The 13,031-nt window shown below is 43.2% G+C and overlaps 2 protein-coding genes across 2 annotated transcripts in view; one reads left to right on the top strand and one right to left on the bottom strand.

The window, feature by feature from the left end:
* Nucleotides 1-755: 755 nt before the first annotated feature.
* On the bottom strand, nt 756-7,509 carry SVBP (small vasohibin binding protein). Its single transcript, XM_032417232.1, has 3 exons — nt 7,429-7,509; nt 6,433-6,601; nt 756-1,185 (listed from the first exon to the last, which is right to left on the bottom strand). Exons 2-3 carry the CDS (start codon nt 6,544-6,546, stop codon nt 1,099-1,101), a joined length of 201 nt encoding a protein of 66 aa, XP_032273123.1. The 5' UTR covers nt 6,547-6,601; nt 7,429-7,509; the 3' UTR covers nt 756-1,098.
* ERMAP (erythroblast membrane associated protein (Scianna blood group)) overlaps nt 7,317-13,031 on the top strand; it is a 25,026-nt gene continuing 19,311 nt past the window's right edge. The window contains exon 1 of the mRNA XM_032414762.1: nt 7,317-7,391. Coding sequence (XP_032270653.1) covers nt 7,317-7,391 — 75 coding nt within the window. The remainder of the gene's footprint in view (nt 7,392-13,031) is intronic.

Raw genomic sequence — 13,031 nt, 5'->3', positions numbered from 1 at the left:
CATGGCTTGAGATGTTCCCAACACCAGTAGGGAAAACACGGGCATTTCTAGGGTAGAGAGTAAAGGAGGTAGCGGCGTCTGGCTCCTTTACCCTGAGAGGTCTACCTCATTTCCATCCATATTCTGCTTTCTGACACCCTTCTCCCTACTCAGGAATATCTGGAAATGAAATACCCTGAAAGAACAAGTTCTGCTTTTGCCCAGCATTAACTCTTTTATCGTGAAAGCTGAAGTATGACCCACCATTCCTGATACGAATGTCTGAGGCAGAAACTTTACACTTTGATACTTAAAGATGGCAGGTGGATGGATGGGTAGGTGAATGGTTCTTGAGGAACCAGTCTGGATATTCCTATCACAAACTACCTTCTAGGCCTGATAAAGTAGCTCCTGGAATGAAAAGCGAAAAGCACCTGCACGCGTCTCCCCACTGGTACCAGCCTGCGGCTAGCTGTGCATCACAAGATGAGAGGAATCCTAGCTGCAGGCCTCTGCCCTGAGTACTGGCTCCTCGGGGAATCGAGGCTCACATATTTATACCCATGAGGCTAAAAACTTAGGAGCTGCTGGGTTTGCCGAGCTTTGGCCCCAGGAAGAATGAGAACTGGAAACGCTCACATTCTTTCTCTTATCTCCTCCCTTCCACTCCCTCCTGAAGGAGAAAGGGTTCCCTCTGCTCACCCCAAACTTGTCTTACCTATTACATTCTTTCTGACTCCGTTTTCTATGGCTAGGCACCCCGAGCTAAAGTCTGAGCAAATGAACATTTTATTAGCATTTTATTTATATTTTTGGAGAAGAGCTACAGTTTCACGAGAAACACTGATTTTTCTCAAACAATAGAAAAAGGTTAAAAAAAAAAAGAATCTATTGTCTTAGAAGAACAAAACAAGTCTCTTCAGCAAGCATTGGGCCAATTCAGACTGAAGGAACCAGTGAAGCAGAAGGGACGTACGGGAAGTTCAGATTTATCCAGGAACAATGCAAACAGCTTCTTGTCTAGTTCTGTAAGGTTCCAAGTGGACCATCTCAGTGAAACGGGTACGCAGCTGAGAAACCCGGCCCCCGGGGCCCCATCCGGCTCGCGCACGGGGCGGCTCACTCTGCAGGAGGCTGCATCTGTTTACAGAACTCATCGAACTGCCGCTGCTCCAGCTCCGTCATGACTCTGTTGAGGGCATAGATCTGAAGGGGAGAAAAAGAGCCGTTAGCGGGGGAGGCAGCTGCCCCACCTGTCTTCGGACGCCACCGACGCCACAGGCCGTGGCATTTGGAAATGCCAGTAATGCAGCTGAAGGGAACCAATTCCCCCTGGAGAATGGGGAGAGACGCAGTGGCCTGATCTGGCTTTTACAGGGTCCGGAGGATTTGAACAAGTAGAGACTGGGGAAGGGCCACGAGAGGTGATGGCCAGGGGGCAGTATGATGAAACAAACATAACGGGAAAGTACAGGATGAGTTCTGGAAACTTCAACGAGGCCAATATGAAGGATATTATAGAGTTTGGGGAGCTGGAGAAAGTGACAAGGGTGTTGGCCACGGCCTCTGGACTTTGGCCAGACTCTGGACAGCCAGTGAGATTAGTGTGCAGGGAAGCAACCTGATGATATCTCTGCTTTGGGAAAGATAACTGGAGACCATGTGAGGGATAAAGTGGAAGAAGAGATTAGGGGCCACTGACAGGCATCATTACAATAGTCAGGAAGGAGGCGGCAAGAATATGACGTAGGGGAGGCAGCGGGGATGGAATGAAAACTGCAAGAGACATTCTCAGGTGGAAGGTGGGGTATCTACCTCATTCCTCACCTTTCTTTATCCTTGTGGTATCAATCTGTCCACCAAAGAGCAGAAACATCAGAAAACTTTCCAATTTGTAGAAGGAAAAAATGAAGGAGTGTGTTTGTGTGTAGGTGATATAACTTGATTCATTTAAGAAAAGACAAGAAAGGGGGAAAAAAAGAAACTGAGAAGGGAGACAAATAGAAAACACAAAATAAAGAGCAGAAAAGGCAAACAAATGTGCGAAAAGATCACCAACCCTGCGAGATGGTTCTTTGAAAATAGTAGAGAAAATCCTGCAAATCTCTGACATGATTCATCAAGATGAAAAGGGGCTGACATAAGCAAACATTATTAGAATCAAAAAGGAAACATAATTACTGATATAATGGAGATTAAATGAAAACATTATGAACTTTGTGTCAAGTTTGAAAATGTAAATGAAATAAATTGCTAGAATGAGTAAAATGATCAAAACTGACTAAATAGAAAGTTTGAATGATCCTATAATCTTCTCCACCCCATTTTTTTTTTTTTTTACTGTGGTAAGATCCTATAATCTTTAGGGAAAAGGCGATTCCACAGTGATGAAAACAATTAATAAATCAATGCAAATGATTCTCGAAAAGCATAATATTGATGGTTAAAATGGTTAACTCTTCTGTTATGTCTATTTTACCACAATGAAAACAAATAAATAAATAGGTCTGAATAGTTTAAAAAAAGAAAAGAAGCTGAGTGAAGAGAGCCAATCACAGAATGTAGTAACATATATAAATTCAGAAACGTGCACAACTATTTGAGAGAGAGAGAGTGAAGGTGAAAGAGAGAGAGCAGGAGTTGGGGGACAGAGGGAGAGAAGCAGGCTCCCCGCTGAGCAGGGAGCCCAACATGGGGCTCGATCCCAGGACTCTGCGATCATGACCCAAACCACAGGCAGACGCCCAACCTATTGAGGCTCCCCAGAAACATGCACAACTAGACAGTATATTGTTAGGCTACAAAATATTATTTGGGGGTACACAGAGAAATACTAAACTAGTGCAGAACAGCAAGGGCATGACCAGCATTAAAATCAAGGAATGAGGGCACTGCTGGTGGGAAGGGTTGGGGACAGGACCAGAGTGGGGCCCGAGGAGCTTCCAAGTTACTGGTCACATTCTATTTCTTTAGTTGGGTGGTAGACATGGGGTGTTGGTTTTATTCATCTTCTTTAAGCTGTACACATCATATATATGTGAATACACTTCTAATATATATACATTTGAACCTCTGCTTCATCCATTCATGCTTTAACGAGCATTTTAATCTGCATGTGACTGAGCTGGGGACCGAGAGGGATATTAAGTAGCTCCTTGGAGACCTCTAGATCCCGAAGGCAGGCTGGTGGAAGGGAAAATAGAATAAGCAGAGAAAGACGAGACTCAAAATGGGTCAGCAGGCCCAAGCCAAGGAACAAAGACTTTCAGGCAGGAAAGGGTGGCCAACTGCGTCAAACGGGGCTTCACAGCCACACGTGCCCTCTCTTCCATTTACTCGTCACGACGCTCCCTCACATCTTTCTGGAATGCGGCATCTCTGTAGAACTGAATGGAAACTGTGTCTCTTCCTCCCCACGAGGGTCTTGTCACATTCCTATCTTAGGAGACTACATTCCAGGCAGCTCAGATAGAGCCAACAGCAGGGCGCTTGTAGGGCAAAGCAAAAAGCAGGAGCCCAAGGTCAGATGTGTTTAGCTCGCAGTCTGCCCCTCAATCCCTGAGTAATGAGGGGTTCTATGCTTTCAAGTGAGGATAATACCTTCTATGTCACAAAATCACCTGTTTTATATTTACATCTCCCTGCCTTACGCCAGGCAGGATTTACAAAGGTCGGGATGGGAGTAGCAATAAGCTTTCATGTGAGGATACCCGTGGTCAAGCACGTGCAGGCTGGCCCTGGGCCTCGTGGTATTACATCACAATATTCCAATATTGAGTTCCAATATTCCATTTCGGCACGACACCAACAACGCGATCAGTCCTTCCACCCGGAGTCCGCACAATAAAAGCAGGTCACCTGCTGGGAAGCACATGGTTCCTGCTGCCTTTTACTGAGGGCTTTCTCTGTGCCAGGCACTGCGCTGAGGGCTTTACACACCACATTTCTGTTCCTCGTAACAATCTTGTGAGGTAGATATCATCGCCCTCGTTTTTCAAGGGGGAACTGAGGCACTGAAGTGTAGGGAGGTGAAGCATCCTCTCCAAGGTCCCATGGGAAGAACTGGGGCTCATGATGAGCTGGAATTTGGAGTCGGACCAATAAAATCTAACCTGTGGAACCTTACCAGGAGGATGTCAATAAGGACACCAAGAAAGCCCTCCACATCTATCCCTACAGTGTGCACAAAGGACAGTTTCCTCAGGCTGTTCCTTACAACAACCCTCCAACTGTTCCCCAGAGCACAATGCAGTAGTTATCTGGGGGCCTGGATCCAGGTGGCAATGGGGAGGTAAAGGGGAGAATAATTTGTTAGAATCCACGTCTACAACTCTCAAATGGTCTTTTTTTTTAAATTAAAGATTTTATTTATTTGATAGAGAAAGACAGCAAGAGAGGGAACACAAGCAGGGGGAGTGGGAGAGGGAGAAGTAGGCTTCCCGCGGAGCAGGGAGCCCGATGCGGGGCTCGATCCCAGGACCCTGGGATCATGACCTGAGCCGAAGGCAGACGCTTAACGACTGAGCCACCCAGGCGCTCCTCAGATGGTCTGTCTTAATCCAAAGGTGGATTTCAGTTTATGGATTAACTTTGAACACACTATTCAATTTACTTATTATACTGACCGTCTGCCTCTCGCACTGAACGCAATCTCCACGAAGGCAGGGATTCTTCTCTGCCTTGTCCACTCGTGTATCTCAAGCCCCTGCAACAGTGCGGGGTACATAGCAGCTCAGTATTTAACGAATGGATCAAATCAACACAAATTTAATGTGGAAAAGAAGTGAGGAATGAGAACTCTCTTACACTGGTGATGGGAGTAAACACTTGTACAATCTGTTTGACAGCAATCTGGCAATGTCTAGTAAAACTGAAATACACACTGTAATTCTACTTCTAGTCATATATGCTCTACAGAAATTCTAGCACAGGTGCCAAAGGAGACATCTAAGTTTTTCACTACAGCAATGTTCGTAGTAGCAAAAAACCTGTAAGTAATTTAAATGTTCATCAATGGAGGAATGGGTAAATATACTAAAGTGGCTTCATAAAATGGACTACTATATCTCTCTCTCTTTCCCCCCATGCTCATTTGTTTTGTTTCTTAAACCGAGAAACAGACTCTTGAATACAGAGAACAAACTGATGGTTACCAGAGGGTAGGTGGGTGGGGGGATGGGTGTGATGGGTGATGAGCACTAGGTTTTGTATGGAAGTGTTGAATCACTATATTGTACACCTAAAACTAATATTACACTGTATTTTAAGTACTGGAATTTAAATGAAAACTTAAAAAATAAAAATAAAATTGAGGTGCCCAGCTGGCTCAGTAAGTTAAGCATCTGACTTTGGCTCGAGTCATGATCTTGGGGTCCTGGGATGGAACCCTGCATGGGGCTCCCCGCTCAGGGGTGGGGGGGCGGGGAGTCTGCTTCTCCCTCTACCTCTGCCCCTCCCCCTGCTCATGCTTTCTCAAATAAATAAAATCTTTAAAAATAAAAAAAATAAAATAGACTACTGTAAGCAGTGATGAGGAATAAACTAGATTATATTAACATGAATAGTTCTAAACATAATGTAAGCAAAATGTAAAATAAAACACAGAATTTTATTAATGTAAAATTTTAAAACACAAAAGAATACTGTATATTACTCAAGGATATCTATTAATATATCTGAGTGTAAAAGCATAAAAAATTATAGTGGATGCCCATACAGAGGGGAAAAGGGTGTAAGATAGGAAATGGACAAAGAGGACTTTAAATTCATATGCAATTTTTATTTATCTAAAAGGCTCCAGGCGAATATGACAAAATATTAACGACTACCAATCTGGCGCGCTGAGTACGCAGGTGTTTGTTTTAATATTTTGTTTTTCTGTATTTTTAAATTTCTCAAAAAAGAAACAAATACAATGCCTCGAAAGAGGGAAGAATTTGCAGCAAGCTTTCTTCTGATATTAAATACTAAAATAAAAATACATGTCTGGATGTGGTTCCACATAGGTAGTGTGAACAGTTTAGCTTTTCATTCTCAAGCTGATTCTAAGTGTTGACGGAACAAAGAAACACATTTGGTAGATGTAGAGCTTGGGCCTCTACTTCTGGTTCTGAGCAGCTACTCTCCAGGACAAAGCCTGAACACCTGTGCTAGGGGGTGTCCAACACTTGTTGTCTCTCGCTGACCCCTCCCTGACATGTCCCTTCTCTTTTTCCTTTCTTTCTTCCACAAAAGCCCTGCACCAGGAGTCATCTGGAGATGGTCAGGGTTCGGACACTAACCTGGCACGTGACTCTGGGCTGCCACGTCATCATTCTGGACCTCAATGATCTCCTCCGAGGAGAACAGCTGTTTTGCCTAGAGGCAAATAGCCCTCCCCCTCACAGCTCTCCTCTCTATTCCAGCACCATCTACAGCAGACTACAGGTATACAGGTCTCCTCCTTAATCTCACCTCTGCTCTTTGTCTTTGCTTCAGCTCCTGCTGGGCTGATTTCTGCTTGGCCTTCTCAACTCTGCTGACAGGTTCTTTAACTTTGGATTTTTCTTTACGGGTAGGTTGATCCATGACTTGGCTTCTGAACACTCCTTAGCTCTGACCTGGATGGTGCAGAAGAGACTGCCTGATTAACAAAAGAAAGAAAGGAAGAAAAGAAAAAGAATTTCCAGTCACTGCCTTAACTAATATCCAAGTTCAGCACCCTCCTTTGACAGGTGAGGCAGAGTGGCCCTGTGGAAAGAGCGCTGGATTAGGTGGACTAAGACCGAACCCACCGCCATGACCTTGCTGGGTGTCTCTGGGCAAATTGTTATAATATCTATCTTTCTGAAATTTAAAAAAAAATTTCTGTATTTTTAAATTTCTAAGAAAAAAAGAAAAAGCAAGAAAGAATAAAACTTATAGAAAGAGGGAAGGCAATGCAGCAAACTTTCTCTTGATATTAAATACTTAAATACTAAAATGAAATCCCCTCTCCACTCTGAGCCTTAGTTTCGTGTATGCAAAATGGGACAACAGCCCCTTCCCTGGCGTGAGGAGCAAGCGAGACGGCCTGTGACACGTTCCTACACTGCAGCGCGGTGTTCTAACTGCGAGGCCACCGCGGCCCGGCGGGGCGAGCCAGTCCCAGCCTCGGAGCGGGGCGGCGGGGAGGCCCGGGCCGCGCGCAGTCTCAGGGCCAGGGCCTTCCCACCTCTGGCCGGCCGGGCAGTTACAGCCCGGCTCGGTCGCAGGGCCACCGCCCCGCCCCGGCCCGCCCTCCGCCACCGCCCGCCCTGGGCCCAAGCCCGGCCCCAGGAGACGCTCCCCCGCCCGCCGCTGCCCTCTCCGGGTGCAAGATGGCGGCGGGCGACGGTCAGGAGTCGGCGCCGGCCCTCCCCGTCTCGGGACTCCGGGACTCCGCCGCGTCGCCGGCAAGGCCCCACGTGGGACACCCCGGCCTTCCCCTACCTCCCGGCCTGGAGTCGCGAGCCCGCCGCGCCTCGGATTGGGCGGGGCCGGGGCGGCGACCCGGAGGCGAGGCCGGGAGGCGGGGCGGCGGAGACCGGCGCGCTCTGAGGCCCCGCCCCCTGAGAGGCCCGCGCGTGCGTAGAGAGCATAGCTGGACGTCTCCCGTTTTTCCCGAGCGTGGGCTCTGGAACTGGGGAGCTTTAACAGTGCCTTCCCGGGAATATTTTCTGGGGCAGCTGCTAGGCTTTGAAGGGTGAGATCTGAAGCCTGGGCCGAGAATTGTAACTTTCTGGGCCTCAGTTTCTTAATTCGAAAAGTGGGGATGGTGATTTGCGCCTTCTTGATTTACGAGCTTGTTAGGAAGACCAAGTGAGGTCCTGCTGGCCACAGTGTTTTGAAGCAGGAAGTCAGGACAAATGTAAATAACCAATATAAGTATAGAGAAATGTTCAAGCTCACTGATAATACATCATTTTACAATTACAGTTGTTGTTTTACAATTATAATAATTTTACAAATTAAAATAGCTGGCTGTCGTTTTTCATTTATTAGAACAGGATTGAAGAAAATAGTAGGTAAATGCTTTGACAACAGAAATCTTGTTCAGTCTAATAATAACAATAATAACAGCTGCCTCTCTTCAGGGCTTATGATATTCCACACACCGTTCTTAGAGCTTCACATTTATTAACTCATTTATTCCTGTTGATAAATGCGTACAGTAATGTACATGTATAGAGACATGTTATTATCACCATCGTACAGATAAGGGAACAGAGGCACGGAGAAGTTAAGTGACTTGTCCATGGTTACACAGCTAGCAAGTACCGCAGCAAGTACTTCAGCCAGGATTCAGGATAGGACAATGGCCTATCCAGAGGAACACATGTTGTCCAGATCCCCTACTTCTGTTCCTCTAAGAATTAGGCAAGAATTGAAACAACTGATGGATGCTAAGCAGGAAGTTGTTCAATGGATATGGAGTTTCCGTTTTGTAAGATGAAAAAGTCCTAAAGATCTTTTGCACAAGAATGTGCGTATATTTAATACCACTGTACTGTACACTTAAATAAGGTGGGAAATTTTATATTAAGGTTTTTTTTACCACAATAATTAAAAAAGCACAGCCTTTGACTCAGCAATTCCACTTCTAAGTTATCCTAACTAAATAATCAGAGATAGCACTATTCTTAAGAGTAAGAAACTGGAGGGGCGCCTGGGTGGCTCAGTCTGTTAAGCCTCTGCCTTGGGCTCAGGTCATGATCCCAGGGTCCTGGGATCAAGGCCCACATCTGGCTGGTGCTCAATGGGGAGTCTGCTTCTCCTTTTCCCTCTGCCCCTATCCCCTGCTAGGGCTCTTTTGCTCTCTCTCTCTAAAATAAATAAATAAAATCTAAAAAAAAAAAAGTAAAAAGCTGGAAACAAAATAATTGTAACAGGGGTTGATTAAATAAACAATAGGATGGCTGGCATGGGATTCCATGCAGCCACTAAAATGACGTAGAAGAATATTTATTGACATAATAAAATGTTTTTATTAAATGAAAAAGTTACAAAGAGGAACATACAACATAATCACAGTAATCACAGTATTTGTTTCAAAAAAGATTATTGTATACATACGGCGAAGAGGCTGTATGAAAACACACCAAAACATAAATCCAGATTATTTTGAGAGTAGAGGGGATTTTTTTTTTTTTTTTTTTTTTTTTTTTTTTGAGAGAGAGCTCACGATCAGGAGCAGGCACAGAGGAAAAGGGAGAGAATCTTAAGCAGGCTCCACACCCAGAGTGGAGCCCAAAGAAGGGCTTGATCTCACAACCCTGAGATCATGACCTGAGCCAAAAATCAAGAGTCAAATGCCTTAACTGACTGAACCACTCAGGCGCCCCAAGTGTGATAGATTTACCTTCTTTGTGCTTTTCTTTATTTTGCAAAATTTCTACAATGAACACTTATACTTTAGTAAGGTTTATACTTTCTTTTAAAGAGAAGAAAGTCTAACAAATGTTATTTTAAACTTCTATATTAATTTTGGTTGGATTATTGTTAACAATAAACGTGGCCAGATTAGATTGGAGTGTATTACAGCTGGAAACAGGGCAGGGACCTTTGGAAAGCTTTAGAAAGACAGCTAAAACAGACTGGATATAGGTTATAAAGGAGTGGAAAAGCCAAAGAATATTGGAAAAATAGTGGAGACACTGATAAAAAAGAAGGTATGCTGTTGGCTTGGGAAAGGATTGAGGAAGAGGGTAAGTCAGGGGGGTGTGTGTGCATGTGGGTGTAAGAGAGAGTTTAAATTTAGAGGGTGCAAGAAGAGTTGTCTAGCTCCAGAAAGGACACTGGTTTGGAACTCTTCATCAGGAAAGTGAGGCTGGAGTCTGGAGGGAGTGAAAGTCCCCTCCTTGTTCTTCCTCTATGAGTTTATGATCTCTATCTATCCATCTACCTATCTGTCTTTCTGTCTTTTTGTGACCATCAACAGACTTGGCCAATGTGCACAATTCCCTAGTTGGCTGAGCCAGAGTTTACATTAACATAACTATGGAATATTTTTACAATTGAGCTGTACACCAGACTAAGATTACTTTCACTTTATTGAACAACCTTTCTCTCCTAGAGTCAAAAATTGCCTTTTTTTTTCATTCACTTAATTATGCATCTATTGTTAATTCTTCCCCCAAATTCTCCATCTGGACTATAAAACATTTCTTGATCTGGTCATGTGAATCTGGTGATCTCTCAGTGTCTTTTTTTTTTTTTTTTTTTTCTTGGAGATATCCTTCCTCGAGCCAATCCTCCTCTCTCCAAATTGTCATCTTGGCCTCACTGTCCAACTATTGTCCTAGGATTTCCCCTAACCACATTCTGGGGATTCCCATCTCTACTCTCTGGTGCCAAATCCCCTGATCATCCAGTTGTGGTTTATTCTCTCATTTCAGAAGAGCACATTCTCCAGTAACCTCCCCAGAAGGGGTTCATGGGAGGTAAATTTTTGAAACCTTGTCTAAAAATGGCTTTATTTTCTCTCACACTTGACAGCTTGGCAGCATACAGATTTCCAGATTGGAAATCATATTCTCTCAGAATTTTAAAAGCATTGATCCATTGTCCTTTAGCTTCTCATGTGGTTAGACTCTGGGGAAGTCTGATTTATTCTGATTTCCATCATGTCCTATGTAATTTTTGTTTGTGAGTTTGTTTTCTGGAATTTTTTAGGATATATATTTTTCCTTCATCTTTGGCGCTCCAAATCTTCATAATGATGTGTCCTGGTAAGTCTTTTTCATTCATTGTGCTAGGCACTCAGGAAATGTCTAGGCTTTGGGGAGACTTTCTCTGTGATAGATTTTCTTGTGTTTAAAATCTTTTCTTTCTCATTTTCCCTCTCTTGGTTTTGCTTATTCTACTTTATCAGAGATTCTCCTGAACTTTATCCTCTAGTTCTTCCGTTGAATGTTTTAGTTTCTGCTATAAAATTTTAATTTCCAAGACTTTTTCCTGGTTCCTTGGCTTTCCTTTTGGTAACCTCTTGCTTTGTGTTGTGGATTCAGGACCTTCTCTTCTTTCATATTTCTGAGGACATCAATTGTGATTTTCTGCCATTTTTCTTTTACTTCCTAGATTGTCTTTGTTGTTTATTTATTTATTTATTTATTAAGATTTTATTTATTCATTTGGCAGAGAGAGAGACAGCAAGAGAGGGAACATAAGCAGGGGGAGTGGGAGAAGGAGAAGCAGGCTTCCCGCTGAGCAGGGAGCCCGATGCGGGGCTCGATCCCAGGACCCTGGGATCATGACCTGAGCCAAAGGCAGACGCCCAATGATGCAACCACCCAGGCACCCTGTCTTTGTTGTTTATTTTAGTCTCTGGCTTTGGCTTTGAAGTTGGAGGCTTTCCTCAAGTAATGATAACAGCTACCATATATTGGGTGTCAAGCACTGTTCTGAGTATTTTACATGTTTTAACTAATTTAATCCTTATGCTACTCTAATGAGGTAGTTACCATTCTTACTGGTAAGGAAACCGAGACACAGAAAGGTGAGGCTCTCACCCAAGTCACAGAGCTTAGAAGTGGACCTGAATCTAATCAAACCTCTAGCTTTCCAATTCAGCAGAAATATGAGGGATAGAGAAATAAATTAAATGATACCACTCAAACGCAATCAGCCAAATCCAGAATGTAGGACATTGTACAAGACAAATTTTTAAGTTTTACCAACAATCAAGAGTATGAAGAAAATTTTAAAAGGACAGAGGGATCATTATGGAATGATCCCTTTAGAATGATCATTATAGAAGTGATCATTATAGAATGATCACTTTAGAAACCTAACAACAAAATGTAATATGTGTATCTTGCTTGGATCCAGTTTTGAACAAACCACATATAAAAAGACGTGTTTGACACTGAAAACGTGTGAACGTAGACTGCATATCAAATAATATCAAGGGATTATTGCCAGTTTTGATAGGTGTAGTGGTAGCGTGATGTATGTAGCTGTGTGTGTGTTTATGTGTACCTTAAAAATTATTGAGGACCCTAAGGAGCTTCAGTTTATAAAGGTTATATTTTTTGAAATTTGCCATAGTAGAAATTAAAGTAAGAAGTTTTAAATATAATTATTACTTCACTTAAAGACAATAATAGGGGGTGGGGGGATGGGGTAACTGGGTGACAGGCATTAAGGAGGGCACGTGACGTAATGAGCACTGGGTACTATATAAGACTGATGAATCAGGGCGCCTGGGTGGCTCAGTCAGTTAAGCATCTGCCTTCAGCTCAGGTCATGATCCCGGGTCCTGGGATCGAGTTCCGCATCAGGCTCCCAGGAGGGAGCCCACTTCTCCCTCCCCGCTTGTACTCTCTCACTGTCTCTCCTTCTCTCACTCTCAAATAAATGAAATCTTTAAAAAAAAAAAGACTGATGAATCACTGACCTCTACCTCTGAAACTAATAATACACTCTATGTTAATTATTGAATTTAAATAAAAATTTTTTTAAAAGGCAATAATAATACACATAAACACTTATGTTAGCATAAACATATGTTAACATAAACATATGTAAACATAAACATGACATAAACATAACAAATACACATGTTAACATAAACAACACGTTTTATGAAAAACAACTTTTCTGAAACAAAAAAATTAGTGAGAAGAGTGGTACTGTTTTACATATCTATACATCTCTTAAGTGTCTGGCTGGCTGGGACAGCTGGATTCTCATATCGGCTCTTGCATTTGATCTGCGGCAGGAGGCTGTGTGGTTGAAATGGATGGAAAAGGGCATTTCACTCGCCTCCCCAGATAACTGTGGATATTCTTCTTTGACACTATAGCCACACTTGGCAAGTGGTAGTTTCTGAAAGGTTACTGCAGCATAGGATCTAAAATCATACCAGTAAACTTTTCTTGTCTTTTTCCCCTCAGCTTTATTGAGATATAATTGACAGAGAGGTTTACAACTTGTGAGACTTGATACATTTATATGTTGTGAAATGGTTACCACCATAAAGTTAGCTGACACCTTCCCATCCTGTCACATAATTACCATTTCTTTGTTGTGGTGGGAACAATTAAGATGTCCTT

This window comes from Phoca vitulina, unplaced genomic scaffold (assembly GCF_004348235.1).
Source record: "Phoca vitulina isolate PV1807 unplaced genomic scaffold, GSC_HSeal_1.0 scaffold2, whole genome shotgun sequence".
NCBI classification, from domain to species: Eukaryota; Metazoa; Chordata; class Mammalia; order Carnivora; family Phocidae; genus Phoca; species Phoca vitulina.
Note: the sequence above shows the minus strand (reverse complement) of the source record. Positions and strands in the feature narration are given on the sequence as shown.